Here is a 21,538-nt window from a genome sequence, read left to right as displayed (position 1 = left end):
AGTGTTGGTGCGCTAAGTGTCGGCGGCTTGTTTTCGCGCTCGCCTATACACTGCGATGTTCCGCCGTTCAACATCGCCGTTTGTGTGCAGCTCTCACCGAGCATTTCGGCACGTCGTCAGTGCAAACGTCGGCACACTGGAAGGAATGGACAGAGCGCTATCCATGGAAGCAGAGGCATGTCGAACGAGCAATGCAAACCGCAAATCATTCAACGATCTGCAATGCCTGCGTGCCGTTGCGCCGTACGCTGTACAGTACCTTTGTTTGGCCGTGCAGATCACGCTCGTCTGCGCACGCCTCGTTGAGCGTGCTCGTCCCTTTGTGCGTCGAGAAGAGCAGCGCTTCCTGCTCCCTGCCTCGTCGGCCGCTTCTTTCCCCCTCCCCCTTCTGTGTCAGCAATCCGCTAGCGTGGCCCCCGCTTCCTCACCCTACTCGACCCATTCCCCCCTAATCCTTGGTCCTCAACATCGTCCCTCTTTCTGCTACTCTTCTCTCCTCTTCTCCACCTTCTCCTCTCCACCCCTCTCGACCCCTACCCCCAACCTCACCCCCCTTCGTTCGTGTCTTTGAGAGCTCACGACGACCCACGCCATCTCTTCACCACCAACGACAACGACATCAGCACCCTCTGTTTCATACTGACCAACAGCTACAACAGCATCCATCCAACCGTCGGTTCTTGACTCGCTCGCATCCGCCTCAGTCTTTCCGGCATAGCATTTCGCGCATCAGCATTGTTACGACCCTTTCAATCTTCGTGATCTGCTATTCTTCATCCCTTCCTACACCTTTCCCCCCAAACACACACACACACCATCAAGATGCGTTTCTCACTATCGTTCTTGATCGTCGCCATCGCCGCCATCCTGTGCGCGGCTTCCTCCACCGAGGCCAAGCTTTCGCGTGGTCTTGCGTGGGGTGTCAACAACAACTACGGCCCGCGGATCGCCAAGGGCCTGGTCAAGTGGTACTGGCACTGGCAGGATGGTCCCAACCCCAAGTTCGACGGCAAGTTGCAGTGGATTCCGTGCTTCTGGGGTCCTAAGTACTATTCGCAGTGGAACCAGCGCAAGGCTGAGATGAAGGGCAACCTGCCCAAGTACATCCTCAGTTTCAACGAGCCCGAGATCCCCGGCCAGGCCAACCTCGACCCCAAGTACGCCGCCAAGCTGCACATGAAGGAGCTCGAGCCCTACGCTCGCAAGGGTGTCAAGATCAGCTCGCCCCAGATGGTGTACAAGACCGAGTGGCTGGTGGAGTTCATGAAGGAGTGCGACAAGCTCGGATGCACCATCGACTTCATGGCCATTCATTGGTACGGAACCACGCGCGACATGGCCAAGCTCAAGAAGTGGATCAAGACCATCCACAAGAAGTTCAACAAGCCCATCTGGGTCACCGAGTACGGTGTCACGGCCAAGTCCGGTGGCAACATGGGAGCCATCATGAAGTTCCACAAGGAAGCCACCATGTGGATGACCAAGACCAAGTACGTCCAGCGTGCTGCGTGGTTGGGATGCTTCGAGATCGACAACCCCCCCGACTCGTACGCCAACAACAAGAACGCCTTCCTCAACTCGAACGGCTCGCTGCGTGACATTGCCTACTGGTACATGTACTCGCAGAAGGCCAACAAGCGATCCGTCCACCACTCGAACCGCGCGCTCCCCTCGGCGCACGCCGCCCGCCGCGCCTTGACCCACAAGGACGAGGAGGGCAACGACATTGTCGACGACGAGGATCCCTTCGAGGCTCCCGAGCACATTGTCGAGTGCGACGAGTACTGCCAGCAGCGTGACAAGGCGATTGCTGCTTACGAGGCCGAGTACGGTGCCATCGGCGAAGAAGATGAGGACGACGACGACAAGAGCGAAGACGACAAGTAAGCAGTAGCTTACACTCCCATACGAAAATCATTGTCTTGGGTCATGCGTGGTCTTTTTCCCATTCGTCGTCACATCTTCCTCTGCTGTTCATGCTCACTCTGCCTCGAAGTGGTGCTGGCACTTGCTCCTTGGCGTGCAGAAGCGCATCCAGTCCACCCCACTTGTCACCATCCTTTTTCCTTCACCAACAATGACCCGACTTTCCGTTTTCGTTTTCTTTTGATCCATTTGTTCCCCAAACCCCTTTCCCCTGTTTACCAGTATCCAGAGTTCGTCCGTTCTTCTTCTTCTGCTTGACCCCCTTTCGAATTCGTCTGCTGTGAGGGGGCGCGTAGACGATCGCCGGCTCGGTCAGTCCTCGCCCTTTGACTACTTCCTTTGGGGGAGATGGAAGAGAGGTGCTGGAGAAAACCGGCTTTTTCTTCTCATCGCTTTTCTCGTGTCCAACGCTCTGTTTGTCAACTTTGTACAAGCTCCTCTCCTTGAAAGAAAGCAGACTTTTGTTTTCCACACTTTGTTTGTGCGCTTGCTTTGAGTCTGTGACTGTGGAGATGAGGCGGGAAGACGGCGTGATCCGGGTCTACCATACAGCGTCTCGAGCTGACGGATTCGAGATGCCGCTTGGAGAGCATGCCTGCTTCCGATCCGACTTCAATGTCAAGAGGCACCACCAGCACGACCACCCAGTACGCCACGCTTCGGAGCGGTGCGCTATGTCCGATCGTGCTCAACGTCCCATTGCAATGCTTAGAGAAAGAAGCTCACGCAGGGTAGACGCTGCTCGAGGACTCTCCCACACGGCCGATCCGCTCTGGAAGCAAGGCAGTCAATCGCGGTCAGATCGGCGAGTGTCTATTTTTGACACACAAGACTGAGTTGGCCGATCCTGTTTCCAGTAAGATTACTGCGCTGTGCTGCCGTGTCAGGATGATATTTTCGGAATTTCCATCGTAAAGCCGTCTGCTGCCTCGTCTGCTGCCCAAATTCCGGAGCCTGAGCGCAAGGGATCGAAGGAAACAGACTCGGCTCCTTCCGTCATCTTGCTGCAAGGCTGCATGGAGACAGAGAGGGTCGAGCGGATTTTAGGCTGTGCTCACTTCTCAGCAACGCCATCCGGAAACCAATCAGAACCTCAACAAGGGTCCTTGCGCTTTTCTTCATCCGCAGCTGCTACGATATCGCATTGGCATTGCTGGTTTCGAAAGCTGTCGCCCGACCCAAGACAGTCTCAAAATCACAATGTCTTCGGCAGAAGCGGCAAGGTCGCTGGCTGGCGGTGGACCAGCATCACTCATCATTCTCAAGACGCATCCACCACTGCCAGCATTCAGCATCCCTCATCGTGTGCCAGACCCATCCACCGACATTTCGTCTTTCAAGCTCAACATCCTGCGCATCCTCACCGGTCAAACCAACGCGCAGTCTTCCACGAAACCGCTCACCTTCTCCGAGGAGGTCAAGGAGAAAGCCATCAACGGCTGGAAGATGCAGATGCTCACGCTCGAACTTAGACAGAGCGACGACCTAGACGAGGACGAAGAAGACGGAGAAGACGATGCGACCGAAATGCGCGGCTTCGAGCTGCAGGACCATCACGAATGCAGTCTGATCGAGGAGGGCGACATGATCGTCGTCCGTCTCAAACCAAATCACACCTTGGACGAGCTCGAACTGCCCAAACTCGGCCCTGCTCATCGCTACTCGGCACCCGCAGGATCGCTCACACGCGCTGGCACCCTGTCGGAACCACCGCCGTATTCCATCATTCAGCCCTCCGAGCCTTCGTCCTTCTCTTCATCGGTAGGAGCACAGCCAAATGCAAACTACCACCAACACAGGTATCAGGACTATCGATCTGCGTTCCGCGTCGTCACCGCCAACAATGTCAGTTCAGGTCGCATCCGTCGCAGTGACGCCGCCAACGCCGGTTCGGGTTACGCTAACCATCCGGCTGGCCTTGGACAAGGGCTCAATCTGCTACAGTCGTCGTCTGGCAAGGGCAGCGGAAACAAGGGCAAGCGCCGCACCTCGGCTTCCGCTGGAGCACCAAGGCAAAGCACCAATTCTGCGGCCGCGGTCCCAAATGCCGACGCTTCTGCTGCCGCCGTATCGACACCAAGCAACGATCCTTCGTCCACCTCGACCAACCCCAGCACGGTCGCGCTTCCGGCTTCGACCATAGATCAGCAGAACGTCGTCTCGCCGCCAACATCTCCGAGACTCGCATCCGGGACCGCTACACCTGTCTCGGCGTCGGGCGCATTCCCGGCGGCGATACGCCGGAACAGCTCGTCCGTCGTCACCGTTCAGGCTGGTCAACGATCTACAGCGCCCGCGGCAGCGACCTCGTCGTCGGCGAATGCCAACGGCAAGTCATCTTCTCAGTTCGCAGCCATGCCGGCGACTGCTCTTGTCATCGGTCCCGGTGTTCAGGGTCAAGTGGGTCGCAATCCGACCAGCGTCAATGCTCCCGTCGGATCTTACGGAGGTGCTGAGTTGGGCGAGTACGGTAATGTTAAGGGTCTCGTCGGCTTCACTGGGGCTGGCGGTTCGGAACTGAGGTCCAAGCCACGACGCAAATCGAGCAGACAGAACAGTCAGGAGTTCCTCCTCTCGCCTACCGACAACAATGTTTTGGATACGAGTGCTTCACGCCGTCGACCTTCGAATCCGGCTACTGCCGCTGCTGACGCTGCCGAGAAGCGTGCGGCTCTAGCCAGACAGTCTTACTCCGACGCAGCAGCTGCACTTGGCGCTTCAACTGATGCTGGTGCTAAGCGACCGATCAGGGAGCGACAAGCTTCGTCCAGCAGTCGAATCAACAAGACTGAGCTGCCGACTCCTCCGGTTCTGCCTCCGATCCAGAACTTGGCGCCGTTCCCGGATTTCGAAGCGTCGAATGCTGCGGCGGGGAGGACTAGGAGGGAGAGGGATCTGCCGCCGATGCCGACGGCGGCGGAAGAGGCGAACATCACGATGGTCGCGGTGAGCACTCCGACGGAGGGCAAGCCTCCGAGGCTCTCGTTCCTGCGCAAGTTCAGCACCAATACGCAGACGAGCAGGAACACGGACAGCGGTCAAGACTCGCCCGTGCAAGACGCCGGTAGAGCCGGTGGGTTCTTTGCGAGATCGTCGCAGACGACAAGCGTTCCGGTGGAAGACATGGATCCAGCGATCAAGCCGGTGCTCGAAGGTGAAGCTTCGCAGAACAGCAGCCTGACCAGGGCGGAGAGGAGGTATCTGGAAGTGCAGAAGGCGCTCGCGGGCGAGCGGGAGAGGCAGGCGGAGGCGGAGAAGCTCAGGGCGGAGGAGATCAGGGCTTCGCGCGCGAGGAAGGAGAAGGAGAGGGAGAAGAAGGAGAGCGAGGCCAAGAAGAGGGCCGAGGAGCAAAAGTGGGAGATGTGGGAGGAGGTGAGGAGGAGGCAGAAGGGTGGGGTCAAGGAGGAGAAGATGCCGCCGGCCATTCAGAGGATGTACAGTGGGGCGACGGGGGAGGCGGGTGAGAAGAAGGGGAAGGCGGTGGATTCGGTAGAAGCGTCGCCCAGAGATAGCTTTGCGACTGCTACGGGGGTGTCTGCGTCCGCGGACGTTCCCTCTGGATCACTGCAACCCCCAATCGGCGGTGCGGTTGCCTCGCAGAACGGCAACACCAACGACAACGGCAGCAATATAGGTCAACGCATCGAGCTTGGCCTGGAGCGCATCATCCGACTTCTCGCACGCCTGGGTTCACCTCAGAAACGATTTCCCGTCATTCACGTCGCTGGCACCAACGGAAAAGGCAGCACCATCGCCTACCTCGACTCGATCCTCCGCAACGCACTCGACATCCGCACCGCCACCTTTGTCAGTCCGCACCTGATCGAACGACGCGACTGCTGCAAAGTGGACGGCCAAGTGGTCTCCAAATCCGTGTGGAGGCAGGCTCAGTCGGACGTGCTCTTCGCGGATCAAGGGCTGGACATTGCGGCGGGAGCGAACGACGACGGTCAGCCGCTGAAGAGTTCACCGTTCGAACTGCTGACAGCGCAGACGTTCCAGGCGTTTTCGCTGCTCGAGGGCGAGCAGAGGCCCGAGGTGCTGTTGATCGAGGTAGGGTTGGGTGGGAGGTTGGATGCGACGAACGTGTTTGAGGAGGGTCAGGTGTTGGCGAGTCTCATCTGTCCGATTGACCGGGATCATGAGGCGTTTCTGGGGAGCAAACTGGAGGGGATTGCGAGGGAGAAGGCAGGGATCGTGAAGGAGAACGGTCTGTGTATCGTGGCGGATCAGCGATTGGAGGATGCGGAGACGATGGATCAGTTGGCGTTGGGACCGTTGGAGAACGAGGCGAAGCAGTTGGGTGGCCGAGCAGCTGGGATCTTGGATTCGGTACGAAACGTTTGCATGGCCAGGAACGCGAGGTTGGTCAAGACGCACATCCCGTGGAAGGTTCTATCCCTGCCACCTACGAGCAGCGACGGGTGGGGTAGCAAGATCGAGTTCACACCGAGACTCGCACCGACGCTGTTCCTGTCGACTTCCGGGCTCAACCCTCCGTCGACGTTCGTGGCGCATCCGCACGATCCGGTGATGTTCGGCGTGGGTGTGACGGTGGAGAGGACGCGCGCGAACCTGACGGGCGTGTGTATGGCGCTGCAGACGTTGTCGTCGATCTCGCGCGACGAGTGGGTGGTGGATCGATGGGAGGAGCTGCGCACGCGCATCATGTGGGGATTGAGGGACGACGCCGAGTCGAACCTGAGGGTGAGGGAGAGCATCAACTCGGTAGAGTGGGAGGGGAGGTGCAGTTGGTTCAAGCTTGGGGGAGCGGATGTGTTGGTCGACGGGGCGCATAATGAGGGTAGTGCCAAGGCGTTGAGGGAGTACCTGGATTGCTGTCTGCGCGGGCAGAAGTTGAAGGGATTGGGGAGGGTGGAGGTGTCGTACGTGTTTGCCTTCTCGGAAGGCAAGGATTACGAGAGCATGGTGAGGGCGTTACTGCAGAACCGGCAGGAAGGGGTGGACGTCAAGGTGGCATTGACGCGGTTCAGTCCGCCGGAAGGTATGCCTTGGGTGAAAAGTGTCGAACTGGACGATGCGGCGAGGACGTTGAAGGAGGTGGGCAGGACGGTGGAGATGGGAGAGGTGAGGGTGTTCGAGGAGGTTGGATGGGCGTTGGATTGGGCGACGAACGGGATGGAGGGGGGTAAGGGGAAGGCGAAGGCGAGCGGTCCGGTGGTCGTCGCCGGCAGCTTGTACCTTGTAGCCGACACGTATAGATTATTGAGGGACAGGGGGGTTTGGAAAGGGTGAGTTTGACGATATTGCAATGTCCGATGATACAGTGATCGAATGTACGTGTAGGAGCGAGTCTGATGTGAGTTGAATGAGGACGGTACGTACGTAGAAGCATCGGCGATTAACTCTTCTCATCTCATGTGGATGCTCGTCCACGATGATTCACGACAACCTCTTCTGCACCGTATCCTTCGAGCTCATTCATTCCCACGCACTCGCCTGCCAAATGAAACGCGAAACCTTCCGAGTCAGAGGTAAGATCGAGGAGGCGACCTTCGTGTTACAGGATCAGGCTAAGGTGGGATCACGTGTCCACATGAATGATGGAGATGAGCTAGCAAGATGAAGCTGATACAAGCCCGCTTGGCTGGATGGTCTGCAAGTGGTGGTGGGGCGAGCATCGGTACGCGTATCAGGTAAAAACGGATGTGCGTGCCGGGGTCAACCATAGGTGGGTTGGAGGAGGGAAGACTGGTATTGGTGGGACACAGTAGCTATGCCTCATGAACGCAGGACATCGAACTGGATTCGTGAGGGATGAGGGGAAGAGACAAAAGGAAAGGACAGGTGTCGTCTGACGTCCGCTCATCTCCTTTCCTATTCCACTCCTCTTTCATCGCTCGATTGTCGATCACTTCGTTCATCGGCATTTCGATTCAAAACTCGATGACCATGATGCTCGCCCTCTTTCACCGCTGGTTGCTGGCAACCTTGCCCGTCATTCTCATGCTCCTTCTCCACACCTCCACCTTCTCGACCGCCACTATCTACCGCAGGGACACGCACTCGCTCGTGGTCCCGCTCACCTTCGAACCAACCTCCTCCCTCATGACTGCTTCCATCTCCATCGGCACCTCGCACTCCACCTACAATCTCATCGTCGACACGGGCTCCCCCTTCCTCGTCCTTCAAAACTCGTCCTTCCACCCTAGCTCTTCCACGTTTGATCCGCAGGGTGCCGGTCAGCCCGACCTGGGTGGAGCGACGGGTTACATTACCACTAAGCCTCAACCGGATGGAAAGGGACCTGTGAAACCTGCGATCCATTTCATCGAAGATCAAGCGTACCTGAATGAGGGTAGTGGGGAGCGAGCGGGGGGTGGGGCTAAAGGTGGGAATGTGACGATCGGGTTGACCGAGTTGGGTGATTTGAAGGGTGCGCAGGGGATTCTGGGGTTGAGTCCTCCTTTGAGTCTTGTCAAACCTCCTGGCGGTCAAGGAGGGAGTGGTGGGAAGGGAAAGCGTTCCCCTCCTCATCCTAGTGGTCATGGTGAGGCGGGCAAACTGCCTTCACTAGATACATCCTTTCTCCACTCCTACCTCTCCCCCTCCCACCGTCAGGTTTTAGGCATGACAGGTTCATCCCACTTCTACATCGACTTCTCCCCCTCCACCATCACCAACACCACACCCACGGGCGAGATCGTCTTTCCCCTAACCGGCACTTCCCTCCCTCAAACGTCTTTCGGTTACAACTACTCCAATGCCATCACCATCGATCCTTCCTCCGGATCGACTTTCCCCACTCATCCCTTCTGGGGCATCGCACATCGAAACGACCTGCAATTCACCCTCAACGACACGCCTCTCCCGGACATCCGTATCGATGCTCTACTCCTCGACAGTGGTACGAGTGGAATCATCGCACCACCTTCCGAAGTATCCAAGATCTTTTCGCTTCAGAACTCGATCACCACGTCTTCTCCTGCAGGAACATCCGCCGTTCTGGGCAAGACTAGCTGCGAATCCGATCTCAAGATGGGAATCTCGATCGGTGGACAGAAAGTGCGTTTCGAAGCGGTTCGAAGAAGTGTCCAGCCGGATGGACAATTCGTGCAATCCAAACACGACCGAGAAGATCCCCAGGACGAAGACTGGACCAAACGAAGCACGTACGACGGCGTCAACCGCTGGAAAAGCTACCTCCTCGACGATGCTGTCAAGGGCATCCAAGGTCTCGTTCACGACCTCACCACTCTCCTCCCCATCACACTCCGCAAACGATCCATCCACAAACGTCTCTCCCTCTCCCTCCTAACCACTTCACCCCCCTCCCCCCCTCCTAACCCTCTCGACCTCACCTCTCACATCAAACCAAACCCAAAATCCCAAACCGAACAGTGCCAACTCTCCCTCATAGGCAGCCCGCAGGTAGAACAAATGTTCCCCTCCAACAAAGACCTCAAAGTCTGGCTACTCGGCATGGAGTTCTTCCAGTCCAACCTCGTCTACCACAACCTGGACACGTGCCAGACTGTCATCGTTCCTAGAAACGACGCATAAGAGCAGTCCTTGTCAATGCTGCTCCTTGCTTCACTTTTCGCGTTCTCACAGATACAAATCACCATTCATTTTGAGTTGCTGCACAAACGTTCTGCGCGTGCGCGTGTGAGAATTGCGGATCACATTTTTGATTGCTGTGCGATGCGCCACCATTTGCAGAGAGATAGAGACGGCTCTACGACATTTTTACGACGCATCGGACGCACTCGCCTTGCTTCATGTACTCAAAGCCCTTGTTGATGTCGTCTAGGTTCGAGGTGTGAGTGATGTATTCGTCGACCTTGAAGGTGCCGTTCAAGTACCTGTCGACGATACCAGGCAGCTCGGTCCTGCCCTTGACACCGCCGAATGCGGAACCTTGCCACTTGCGGCCGGTGACGAGCTGGAAGGGACGCGTAGCGATCTCCTGACCAGCGGCAGCGACGCCAATGACGGTGCTGACTCCCCATCCCTTGTGACAAGCTTCGAGAGCGCTTCGCATGACCTTGACGTTACCGGTGCAGTCGAAGGTGTAGTCGAGGCCTCCGTCGGTGATTTCGACGAGGTGAGAGACGATGTCCTTGTCGCCGAGCTTGGAGGGGTTGACGAAGTCGGTGGCGCCAAACTTCTTGGCCCAGGACTCCTTCTTGTCGTTGGTGTCGATGGCGATGATGCGACCTGCGCCAGCGTCGACAGCGCCAGTGAGGACGGCGAGACCGACACAGCCGATACCAAAGACGGCTACGGTGGAGCCCTTCTCGACGTTGGCGGTGTGAGTGGCGGCACCCCATCCGGTGGTAACACCGCATCCGAGCAAGCAGGTTTTGTCGCGTGGCGCCTTGGGGTCGATGGCGACGAGCGAGTACTGCGAGACGACCGTGTACTGGGAGAAGGTGGAGGTGCCCATAAAGTGGAAGAGCTCCTTGCCCTTGCAGCTGAAACGCTTAGTCTTGTCCGGCATGACACCTTGACCCTGGGTGGCACGCACCGCCTGGCAGAGGTTGGTCTTGCCCGACTTGCAGAACTTGCACTTGCGGCACTCGGCAGTGTAGAGCAGGATGACCGAATCGCCCTCCTTGACGTCCTCGACGCCTTCGCCGACCGACTCGACGATACCGGCGCCTTCGTGACCGAGAATGGCGGGGAAGGCACCCTCAGGGTCGGAGCCGGAGAGCGTGTAGGAGTCGGTGTGGCAGAGACCGGTGTGGGTGATCTGAACGCGCACCTCGCCCGCACGAGGTGGCTGAACTTCAACCTCTTCGATCGACAGGGGTTTGCCGGCTTCCCAGGCGACGGCGGCCTTGCACTTGATGGTTTCGCCTTTGGTCATGTTTGCGTGTATGATTAACGGAGCTATCCGGGGATTGTTACCAAGGTTGATCCGATGAGTGGTGGTGATGAAAGTCGGAAGGCAAGAGTCAGGTTAGAGCAGAATGGATGGAAGAGTGGGAGTACTGCAGCCGGAGCGCTCCGTCTGAATGGCTGGCCTGAGCGGCGGCGTACAGCGGAAAGTGACAGAGATGTCGTGTGAAGAATTTCGGCCCACGTTAGCGGATGACTGAGCGAAATTACGGTTCCTTGGTCACATTTCCCGGTGATTGACTTACCGTTCTCTGACTGAAGTGCTCACCGCGCCAACCTGCCATACTCTCTTGCTCTGCCTGTTCCCCTCGCATCTGATCATCGAACACATGCAGTGTTCAGTGCAGAGTATCCTTGCAGCTACAAAGAGGGACAAGCCTCTTGGAGGTAGACAGGTGGTTGCTCCGTCTTTGCAGCGTGTTGTACCGCCCTCGCTCATCAAGTGGAGGCTTTGCTGCCTCGATATCCGCTCTTTGGCGGAAGCAGAGCTCTCGCACGGTTTCTAGCTGCCGCCTGCCATTTTCGACGCGGCATCGGACAGAATCTCTTGAATGACACTGCATCGGGCCGATCCGAATGAACGCGCGCGTTGGCTTCTGCGAAACCGAAGTGTTGTTCTCTCCACACCTCGAGGCGGCTGGCTTGCTGTTGTTTCTCGAGAAATTAAACGTTTTGTGCGCAAGGCTGCATGTGTTTGTGACTTCAGCCAAAACAGTTGGGATCGGCCAGACGTTCAATCATCACATCACATCGCCGTCGAGCTCGGGGGCTGTTTGCGTGTCACATCGGTCAGTCCCACGCCAACGACGACAGAACGGAACACGATCCGAAACCACGCACATACTGGTTCACTGCTGGTGTTCCCAACAAGCTTCTCAGCGGCATCAAGGCTCGATACGTCGTCGTTACAAATCGCTGATTCCGATCGGAGACGGCTGACCCGATACTCAGCCCAAACAGGCTGCTGCATCGCCTACGAATCGCAGCATCTTCCCGAATCGAACTGTGCCCGTCTCTCGCCGCAAGAGGCACTCGCAACGAACATAGATAGCTCACCAGAACTCTAGCCAGGATGGAGGCGATGCGCAGAAGAATCATGGAGGAGCAGCTGGCTGCCATGGAACAGGCGCGGCGCGAGCAGGGATTGGCGGCCTCGTCCTCGTCCTATCAACCTTCCGGGCGCTCGACGTCGGTTTCCTCTTCCTCTTCATCTGCAAGCTCGAATCCAGCCATCTCTTCCCTACCGCACCGCAACAAGCACGCCCCACCTCCCAAGGTCAAACTCTATCAGCCGCCTCTAGCGCCCTTTGCTCCGTCAAACACCACTCAGTCAAGCCTCAATGGCGCAAGTACATCTACGCCCAATAGAGGCACAGGCTCTCGCACAGATCCGATCGTCTTTGGCGAGTCTTCGCCTATCGGTGCGGCTTCTCGTCAGAACCCTTTTCAATCGGCTAGACCCGCAAATATAAGCAGCGCATCCTCGACTTCATCTCGACCTCCTCTCCTCCCACCAAGACCTCCCACTTCGTCCACTTCCAGCTTTGCTGCATCTCAGCCTTTCCGCTCTCCCAACTCCAAGTCCTCTCAAATACCCTTCATTTCTCCTAAAAGCACACCGCCACCACAGCCGCTCAAGAACAACAACCCCTTCTACCACTCGCCACTAACTCAACGCTCCTCTCCCTCCAAGTCGAGGAACCGACAGGCACAGGCACTCTACATGAGTGACGACTACGAACCCGACGCGGTCGCGGCTGCTGCCGTGCCCGTCCACACCTCCTTCTCCACTGACGCTGCCATCGGTCCTTCCATCGATGCCACAACGCGCGACAAGCAAATCCAGGATCTCGTCTCCAACATGGTCAACGTCACTGAGGTGTCGGACGATGCAAAGACGAGCGCCAACATACCCGGCCTCAAGTGCTTGCTCCTGCCTCACCAGGTGCAAGGCGTCACCTGGATGCGCGAGCGTGAAAAGGGCAAGGCCAAAGCAGGCATTCTTGCCGACGACATGGGTCTTGGCAAAACGGTACAGACGCTTGCTCTCATCGTCTCGAACAGACCCGGTCAAGACTCCTCCACTATCGACCTCGAAATACCAGCAGAGGGTGCGGCTGGCAAACGCGGCAAGAAGGCAGCAGGAGGCAACGGTCAGAACGGCGTCGATCAAGCAGCAGCAGCAGCAGCAGCAGCAGCAGCAGCAGCAGCAGCAGCAGCAGCAGCAGCGACAGAATCATTGCCCCTCGAGCTGCTCCCTCGTCGAGAGATGGCATCCAAGACGACCCTCATTATTGCTCCTCTTGCCGTCATCAAGCAGTGGGAGCGCGAAGTCGCCGAAAAGACACAGGCAGGCTTGAAAGTTTACCTCTACCACGGTCCATCGCGCGCCAAAAAGGCTTCCCACTTCACCAAATTCGATGTGGTCATCACCACCTACACCACCGTGGCTAGCGAGTACGGCAACTACCTCTCCAAACTCGAAGCACAAGCGAAGGGTGCTCTGCCGCTCTCCACGTCTTCTACAAAGTCGACATCCAAGTCGAAATCCAGCTCAAAGTCCAAATCGGCTTCTCATTCCACTGTTCGGTTGTCTCGCGTCGATTCCGATGCCGAGTCTGGCTTAGACGCTAAGCCCAACGAAGTCGATTCCGAGGACTCGGACGACTCGTTTGCAGCCGACGCTCCGATCGCAAAAGCCGTCAAGAAGATCATGCCCACGCCTCTATTCGAGTCGTCCTGGCTCCGTATTGTGCTTGACGAAGCACAAAACATCAAGAACCACAAGGCGAAGTGCTCCCGTGCCTGCTTCCTTCTCGCTGCCAACGCCGAATCTCGATGGTGCCTCACCGGCACACCGCTTCAGAACGATGCCTATGAGATGTTTTCGCTCATCCACTTCTTACGCGTGCAGCCGTTCGATGACTTTCAGCATTTCAGGGAGAAGATTGGCGAGCCGCTCAAGTCGAACAATCAAAACAGAGTCAATTGGGGAATGAAACGACTCTGCTTCGTGCTGCAAACCATCATGCTGCGTCGTACGAAAGAGGCAAAGATGGACGACGGCAAGTCCATCCTCAATCTACCCAAACGCAATCTCGAGCTGCTCGAGCTCGAGTTCGACAGTCCTGAAGAGAAGAAGTTTTACCTTGGTCTACAGGAGAGGATCAGGGAAGCCTTCGAAAAGGAAGACGAGCGCCAAAGAGCCACTGGCAAAAAGGCAAACATGATTGCGGGACTCGTGCTGCTGCTCAGGCTGCGCCAGGCATGCAGCCATCCCGCCATGGTCACCGGCAGCTTGCGTACAGATGCAGGTGCCATGGGCTCTGCTGCCACTGCTGAGCATTCTTCTCAGCACCCTGTCGCCAACGTAGCCGACGAGGAAGAAGATGACGACGACGATGACGGACTGGCTGCCATGCTTTCGGGCCTGAGTGTCAAGGCCAAACGCTGTGACCAGTGCCACGTCGAGGTCTCTGCCAATGCTGCCGCACCTTCTGCCGAGACACCCAACGATCCAGGCGACCTCATGGCTGCTGTCAACCCGAATCTTGCGAGTCGTCGTCTCTGCATCGATTGCATCGCCATTGCCACCAACCATCCACAGGACCTGTTCGCATCCTCTTTTGGCTCTACCAAGATCCGCAAGATGATCTCGCTTCTGTCGCAGATCCGCGCCGGTGACGCGACCGAAAAAACGATTGTCTTTTCACAGTTCACCTCCTTCCTCAACATTGTCGAGCCGCATCTGCGACGTCATCACTTCAATTACGTGCGCTACGACGGATCCATGAAGCCTCAGGAACGCGAGTCGGCGCTCGAACGCATTCGCGTCGACCCTTCGGTCACTGTGATCCTCATCTCGTTCAAGGCAGGTAGCACGGGTCTCAACTTGACCAGCTGCAGCAAAGTCATCTTGATGGATCTCTGGTGGAATCCGCAGATCGAGGAGCAAGCCTTTGACCGAGCCCACAGACTTGGGCAGACCAGAGACGTGACCATCTACAAGCTCAGCATCAAGGACACGGTCGAAGAGAGGATCTTGAAGTTGCAGGAGAAGAAGAGAGCGTTGGCGAAAGCGGCTCTAGAGGGAAGCAAGCTGGTGAAAGGCAACAGACTGGATTTCAAGGAGATCTGGTTCTTGTTCAATGGTACCGATCACTGATGATTACAAACATGCAAAAATCGAGAGGTCCTGTCCATCGCAAATTCGGGCGAAGAAGCCGACCAAAGACTGTGCGTGTATAACAGCGAGACAAGGGCGATGAATAACTCACAAAGTGGAAGGCATCCTACCATCGCCTCTAGACCTTCTTGAGCGCAACAGCATCGGCGAACGGGCTGAAAGCGGCAAAGTGCTCCAAAGGCGTATCGAGGGGATTGTTGATCTTGAAAGCGGGCTTATTGTGGTAGTAGGGATACCAGAATGTGTTGTGCAGGGCATAGTCGGTGCCGAGAAGCTGTTCGACTGAGGTGGTATGGTCTCTTCTGGCGCCGGATCTTTTGTGATCTCGTTGGAGGTGGGAGAGTGCTTCTTTGGGGACGTTTGCAAGGGTATCGTGGAGATCGGAGTGGATGGAATTTTCGAGGATGACAGCGGCGTTTTTGTCTCTTAATATGGAGTTGATGTATTGGATTGGATGGACTGCGGGGTGAATGTCTTTGTCGATGTCGTCGGTATGGGTGTTGTAGATGTTTTTGGAGTGGTGGGTGAGTGCGGGGGGTATGAGTTCGACTAGCTCTCGAAATGCGTGGATTCTTCTTTGAGTACCTGTTAGAAGGACGCTGTCGAGTCGAGGTGGTGGGTTGGAAGGATCATCGATGAAGCGTGGAGATAGACCTGTGTCGATATCACCACCAGTGACAGCACCGAAGGGAGTGACAACACGTGCGGGACGAGAGGTATCGATTCGATTCTCAGCAGCCCATTTCACGCGTGCATCGAGCTGATTCGTCCATTCATTCTCGCGTAGAGCGGACAGCGAAGATTGCCAGTGAGGATAGGAAGGTGGGATGGAGGTGAGCTTGGTGTAAGGGATGTTGACGTGGGGTAGGGCGGATGCAGCGCTCCACATTCGATAGGGAGCTAGTTTCGGAGGAGGTGGCGGTGGCGTACGGGGTGTGCTGGTGCCGCCAGAGTGAAGGTCTGGAAAGTGGGGAGATGGAGGGGATGCGCTGGAGATCTCGGCGGATCGTGCATCGTGGAAGTGATATTCGGAATCGCTGGTGGGAGACAGAGACGCTCGTGGTGAGGTGGTGTGGGGATTGTTGAGGTCGAGAGACGACAATCTTGACGCTACATTGTCCAACGCCCATCGAGTTGGGCTTTCAGATCGAAGCCCCAGTCCGTGTTGGGCATCGATGTTGAGCGAGTGTTGCCCACCCTCTACTGGAATTGTCCGACCAAAGGTACGCTCCTCTCGAACATCACGATCAGGCGAAACAGGTGATTCCTGCTCACCGCTCCAACCCATAGTTCTATCCTTCGACCCCCCACGCCGCAGCCCACCTTCATTGAACCTCTGCCTACCCCTACTACTTCCACTCCTACCAGTCCTCTCCCTCCTTTCTCCGTCCTCCCCTCTCAAATTCCCCTCCACCCTCTCCACCGGAACCTCTGTACTCTTCTTACCACGATCGACCTTCTTCGCTCGAAAAACAAACACCTCCCCGGCGCCTGCCCTTTCGCGTCCCGCTGGTTCACGCTCCGGCAAGACAAAGCTGGAGCTGGGGTGGATCAGTCGATCCTCGATAAAGTTTGTGCCGGAACCTCCTGCTCGTCCGCGTAGCCAGGCGACGCGGGAAGCTTCGGGATCCTCGTCGTCGAACACCACGCGTGATGGGGGAGACGCGGTGTCCGGTTGCGGGGTGGTTGGGGTGTTTGGGTACGAGGGTGTGGATGCGGTTGTGCCGCGAGCTGCATGTGCGGGAAGGATGAGGAGGGAGGAAAGAAGGAGGACGGCTAGGGAGCTGGCGAAGAAATTCATCGTGCTGAAGGATGCTGTAGCGGGGAAGGTCAGTGATGGAGAACGGGAAGGAAACTGATCTTGCCGATGGACCACAAGCGAGTAGCGCCAGTCTTGTGATAGGCAGCTTCAAGAAGAAGCAAGGAGGAATCATGAGGGAGGAAAGGCAGATGCTATGAACTCCCAGCCAACATCTTGCTCTAGCCCGTTGTATCCAACTCGATCGTCGATCCCACCGACTCCCACGCAAACAGAAACCCACATCCACGCTCCGGCAGCATAGCCTCATATCCGGACCATTTGTCTTCATGACATTCTCATCATTTCCCGATTCTGCACAATGGTCTGGTTCGCCACTGCGACAGCAAGCAAATACAGTAATCGACGTCTGCATGACGACACGCCAACACGATGCTACTACCACTCGAACGCCAACGTAGAACGAAGAAGTCGGGGCATGATGTACCTGAAATCTGGAAAGCCCATGATACTGTACATGAATGATTCAAACAAGCAACTTGAGCTCAATCATCCAAGATCAAGCCCTGGTGACGAGGCGATCTCATGCCGGGCTGAAGCATACACAGCCAGTTTTGGTGGTGCGGTAAATTTCTCCGCTGTCAGAAAAAGGTGGTTGAGCTGAACAAATACGCGCTCGGTCCATCATCGTTGAACGCGTGAAAGTCGGTTTTCTCCCCGCATTTCTTCTTCCCCTCTCAATCACCAATCACTTCTTTCTCCGTCCCTGTCTTCCGCTTCTCGTCCCTTCACCTCCAGCGGATCTTTCACCGCCATGACAACCTCAACATCCCTCGGTGCACTCACCACCACCCTCCTCAACGCAAACACCTTCCACCCAACCCTCTCCATCACTCTCGCACGCACAACCATCCCCAGCTCCATCTCCCATGCCTCATGCAGCGCGAATCTCCTCATCAACCTACCCAGCGGCGTATTCTACGATCCGTTCACCGCCAGCAATCCCATCGTCGGAAGCGGTAGTGGCTCGCGTGGGCAGGTGATTTCTACTTCGGGGCTGGAACTGGAGCATGCGGTTGGGTGGACTTCTCGTTCGATGCAAGGGAGGACGAGCAGACAGTGGTGGGAGCGTTCGGATGACGATGAGGAGCAAGAAGGTGGTGGAGTGGATTTGCAAGATCTGCTTGGGGCGGCACTGAGGCGAAAAGCGCAGGAGGTGGAGAGGAGGGAGGTGGAAGGTGGTGCGGTGAGAGTCAGTTTGGATTCTAAAAAGGTTCGGGTCAAGGCGAAGGGTCAGATGCGGCAAAGGCAGGAGTTCAAGCAGGAACGAAGTACCGTCGTCATTCCCGTGGACGAGCTGTTGAGGACAGACGGTGGGCTGTTCAAAGTCCAAATACCACTGCACGTACGGTACCATCCAACCATCGATTCCGACGCCAACCCATCCTTTTCAACATCCTTCGCCGAACTGTTCCACCAACTCATCCCTATCTCCCCCACATCTTCACCCCAGCATCTCAAACTCACCCTCACCCATCCAACCCTCTACATCTCCTGCCCCTCCTCCTCCTCCTCCACCCGCTCACCAACTTCCCTCCTCCCCGCCTCCCACATCCACCTCAAACCCCTCCTCACCAATCACCTCTCCTCCTCCGATAAGGTCGTAGCTCACACCTCCACAAGTGGGACCCTCGTGCTGCAGGTACCCACCCCACCCGCGAAACTGCTCACAGCTGTAAGGGCGGTGACGTTGATCACCGTGGTCGCGGTGTGTGCCGCCGTGCTGGGGCATTTGTTGGTCAACATAGTGCCGATGTTGGACGCGGTGGAGAAGATGGGCTGAGGCATGCGGATTGGTGTGGGCGAAAAAAAAGGTTTTATAAGGCAATGCAGATTTGTGTGTGTCTATGCTGTGAAAGGAAGGTGCTGCGATGCATGTGTAAACGTAAGATGATAGCAGTGAAAAGTGACTTAGGAGACGTTCTGAGCCTGACCTCCTTTCGGCGCTTCCTCATGCGCTGCCTCGGTCCCCTGCGACCGCTGAACAAGCTTCTGCGCGCGCACCCTGGCCTCCTCCTTTCTCTTCTTGTGCGCTGCCATCTCCCTCTCCACCTCCCTCTCCACCTCCTCATCCTCCCTCTCTGCCCTTTCGCGCTCCTTCTTCTCCGCCTTCTCATCCAGCTCCTGGAACCTGCCCGACTCCTGTGCCTCAGCCATGGGGTGTCGTACCTGCACCACGCCCGTCTTGTTCATACGATCGAACAGCACAAACAGCTTCTCGGCCTCTGCTTCCTTTTCCTCTTCTGTCATTCGGTTGATCTCGTCCATCGCCTTCTCCTCTTCCGTCGGCTCGTACTCGCCCGTGATTGGATCCACTGTCCTTCCATTGGCGCCGGCGGTAGCGGCTGACCCGGATGGCAACGCCGAGGCGAGCCCCGTATTCATGAGGAAGCCTGCACATGGACCGTACCCGATCGTCTCGGTCATCTGCTTGGCATCGCCGTTGCAGAGCGAAAGCAACAGCTCGCCAGAGGCTCGTGCGAGTCGAGCAAGCGTCACCGAAGACATGAGCCTCACCATCCTGCCAAGAACATCGAGACGGCGATCGAGAGCGATACCGCGGTCGAGATCGGCGGGCAGGAGGATGGATGCGAGCGTGGATCGTAGAGAGTCGTCCTCGGCAGCCGTCTTTCTTAGTAAGAGGATGAGCGGCTCGAGCGTGTCTTCGAGATCGATGCCGTCTGCACCTGCCTTCTGCTTGACTGCCTTTGCGTCTACGTCCTCAGGCAATCGTCGGCCGTCATCATGTGCCAGCGGTGCTGCCATGTAGCGCGATAGCATCAGATCCGCAAAGGAAATCAGCCGACTGATGTACGCTGGCGCAGATTGTAGCGCTTGGGTGGAAGAGGACGAGATCGGAGCCGTAGGAGCAGGTGGTGAGCCAGCCGAAGCCCTTTGGTGACCGAAAATCTCCTGTTTGACGTTAGCGAGGGGATAGTTGAGCAAAGCGGCGATGGCGTGCGTGAACGGTGGCATCAAGGGCACCGTTGAGGGCAGCGAAAGCATGGTGATGACCGAGACGAGCGGCCGCAGCATCCCGAGAAGCTCTGCGTCGAAGGCTTCGCCAACAACAGGGGCTTGCGATTCGCCTTGGGCTTTCGATGATGATGCGCTCGCTTCGTTTTTCTGCTGCTGCTGCTGCTGCTGCTGCTGCTGCTGCTGCTGCTTGGCTTCGGCCTGAACGATGCGTGGATAGTAGAGGCAGATGTTGAAATAGGCTTTGAGCAGATCAGATAGCGCCATGTTGAGCTGAGCTTCGCTTCCGCTGGCAACGAGGAGTGAGGACGCAGCATTTGGGTTGGCGGCTTTTTCCACCAAGGCCTTGACGAGCGCATCGACGCAGATGGCTAAGATGCTGACCACATTCAGAGTGGTCACGGCCGTCTTGTTGAAGGGCGATTCGAACAAGGTGCTGAAGAAGAGGAGTCGTCCGCCAAGAAAGAGAATGTCTGCAGGTGTATCTTGAGGTCGTGAGAGAAGCGCTACTGCAATGTGTCCGCCGCCCACCTCGTCGCTAGAAAAGGGAAGTCGAGCGTCCTCGTTTAGAAAGAGAGCATTGTTGAGACAGCGCAGCGCCATGTCGGTGATAGGCCAGTCGGGGTCTGCGCCCGTATCATAGTCTTCACCGCCGCTGTCTGAAGACGGAGCATCCTTATCCTTGGAGAGACGGCGGTCTGCCTGCTGCGAGCCGCGCCTGCTGACGGCACGCCGCAAGGATTTCGCGATGGATCCGAACGTGTAAGCGGTATTGGAGGCGGAGAGGTTCGGAGGAGCGGACATCGAGGTCGCAGAGGCGGTATTCGAGGGAATCCTTCGGACTCGCTGCTTGGGGAAGTCGACCTGTTGCAGGAGGATACGCAGCGCTTCTGGTTTAGCGAGCGGCGCGCTGCCGCCAGGAAGACGGCTAAGCTCCTTGAGCAGCCTCAAGGCCGAGAGTCTGATGTTGGAATCCCATCGAAGGTTCGTCCTGACATTGAGCAGGTAATCGCCCTGACGCGAACCCGAGGCAGCAGCTACGTCGTTGAGCACCGCAGTAGCAAGTTTGGAACGTATCGAGTCGCTGACGGATCCGAGCACGGGGAGACCGCCGGTGAGCAGAGCGTCGAGCCACTGGCGAGTTTGTGTCGGAGAATCGAGTCGAGTAGCGGAAGGCAGCGAGAGATACTCGCGGATGATGTCGGACATGCTAGCGAATGGTGGTGCTGGGACGCATGCGCAGCGCTAACGAGCTCAAGTGCCTGGAGTTGCTGATTCTGGAGGGTGATGGCTCATTAATCACCGTTCCGAAGCGTCGAATGGTTGTTGCATGACCTTTGCTTCGCGGCGACCGGATGTGGGAGCGAGCAGGTCGACTGTCCGATGTCGATCGTGGATGGAGACAAAGGGAGATATGAGCTTGACCAGATGAAAAGCTGACAGAGTGGAAGCAAGGGAGGCGAGGAACGGCTGAGGATGACACTGAGCCGGTGTCGTTGTGACACGAGACCCTGACAGCTCATGCGCCTGCGTGTAAAGTCGTTGATTTGTTGCGCCTCCAATTGCCGGCCAAATTAGATGGATGACCCGCGTAATCCGTTACGCCTGTTTGCGGTCAAGAAGAGGCAGCTGGTCGTCACCGTCTTTCAAGTTCCGCTCTGCACTCGAGCAGCAAGATCAGCATTCGCTTTCAGCAGCCATCTAGCCCTTCAAAGCGTTTCCTCAGAAGCTCGCCCGCTTCAAGGGCGCAGCGATTCATGCTTACT

At 57.0% G+C, this 21,538-nt stretch overlaps 9 protein-coding genes across 9 annotated transcripts; 6 read left to right on the top strand and 3 right to left on the bottom strand.

Moving 5' to 3' along the window:
• Nucleotides 1-55: 55 nt before the first annotated feature.
• PHSY_002701 (transcription factor, putative) lies at nucleotides 56-571 on the top strand (the record flags this gene model as incomplete). The annotated part of the gene is made up of 1 exon (XM_012333323.1): nucleotides 56-571. One exon carries the CDS (start codon nucleotides 56-58, stop codon nucleotides 569-571), a length of 516 nt encoding a protein of 171 aa, XP_012188713.1.
• A 251-nt stretch (nucleotides 572-822) lies between these two features.
• On the top strand, nucleotides 823-7,513 carry PHSY_002700 (hypothetical protein; the record flags this gene model as incomplete). The annotated part of the gene is made up of 4 exons (XM_012333322.1): nucleotides 823-1,883; nucleotides 2,149-2,206; nucleotides 3,055-7,014; nucleotides 7,277-7,513. 4 exons carry the CDS (start codon nucleotides 823-825, stop codon nucleotides 7,511-7,513), a joined length of 5,316 nt encoding a protein of 1,771 aa, XP_012188712.1.
• Nucleotides 7,514-7,833: 320 nt separating this feature from the next.
• Nucleotides 7,834-9,450, top strand: PHSY_002699 (pantothenate transporter; the record flags this gene model as incomplete). Its single annotated transcript, XM_012333321.1, has 1 exon — nucleotides 7,834-9,450. One exon carries the CDS (start codon nucleotides 7,834-7,836, stop codon nucleotides 9,448-9,450), a length of 1,617 nt encoding a protein of 538 aa, XP_012188711.1.
• Nucleotides 9,451-9,625: 175 nt separating this feature from the next.
• PHSY_002698 (S-(hydroxymethyl)glutathione dehydrogenase) lies at nucleotides 9,626-10,759 on the bottom strand (the record flags this gene model as incomplete). The annotated part of the gene is made up of 1 exon (XM_012333320.1): nucleotides 9,626-10,759. One exon carries the CDS (start codon nucleotides 10,757-10,759, stop codon nucleotides 9,626-9,628), a length of 1,134 nt encoding a protein of 377 aa, XP_012188710.1.
• A 583-nt stretch (nucleotides 10,760-11,342) lies between these two features.
• On the top strand, nucleotides 11,343-11,858 carry PHSY_002697 (hypothetical protein; the record flags this gene model as incomplete). Its single annotated transcript, XM_012333319.1, has 1 exon — nucleotides 11,343-11,858. The coding sequence occupies one exon, from the start codon at nucleotides 11,343-11,345 to the stop codon at nucleotides 11,856-11,858; it is 516 nt and encodes a 171-aa protein (XP_012188709.1).
• Nucleotides 11,859-11,887: 29 nt separating this feature from the next.
• Nucleotides 11,888-14,956, top strand: PHSY_002696 (hypothetical protein; the record flags this gene model as incomplete). The annotated part of the gene is made up of 1 exon (XM_012333318.1): nucleotides 11,888-14,956. The coding sequence occupies one exon, from the start codon at nucleotides 11,888-11,890 to the stop codon at nucleotides 14,954-14,956; it is 3,069 nt and encodes a 1,022-aa protein (XP_012188708.1).
• A 139-nt stretch (nucleotides 14,957-15,095) lies between these two features.
• On the bottom strand, nucleotides 15,096-16,778 carry PHSY_002695 (hypothetical protein; the record flags this gene model as incomplete). Its single annotated transcript, XM_012333317.1, has 1 exon — nucleotides 15,096-16,778. One exon carries the CDS (start codon nucleotides 16,776-16,778, stop codon nucleotides 15,096-15,098), a length of 1,683 nt encoding a protein of 560 aa, XP_012188707.1.
• A 772-nt stretch (nucleotides 16,779-17,550) lies between these two features.
• Nucleotides 17,551-18,579, top strand: PHSY_002694 (ferredoxin/adrenodoxin reductase; the record flags this gene model as incomplete). Its single annotated transcript, XM_012333316.1, has 1 exon — nucleotides 17,551-18,579. The coding sequence occupies one exon, from the start codon at nucleotides 17,551-17,553 to the stop codon at nucleotides 18,577-18,579; it is 1,029 nt and encodes a 342-aa protein (XP_012188706.1).
• Nucleotides 18,580-18,707: 128 nt separating this feature from the next.
• On the bottom strand, nucleotides 18,708-20,981 carry PHSY_002693 (hypothetical protein; the record flags this gene model as incomplete). Its single annotated transcript, XM_012333315.1, has 1 exon — nucleotides 18,708-20,981. The coding sequence occupies one exon, from the start codon at nucleotides 20,979-20,981 to the stop codon at nucleotides 18,708-18,710; it is 2,274 nt and encodes a 757-aa protein (XP_012188705.1).
• Nucleotides 20,982-21,538: the final 557 nt, after the last annotated feature.

This window comes from Pseudozyma hubeiensis (genome assembly GCF_000403515.1).
Source record: "Pseudozyma hubeiensis SY62 DNA, scaffold: PHS27, whole genome shotgun sequence".
Lineage (NCBI taxonomy): Eukaryota > Fungi > Basidiomycota > Ustilaginomycetes > Ustilaginales > Ustilaginaceae > Pseudozyma > Pseudozyma hubeiensis.
Note: the sequence above shows the minus strand (reverse complement) of the source record. Positions and strands in the feature narration are given on the sequence as shown.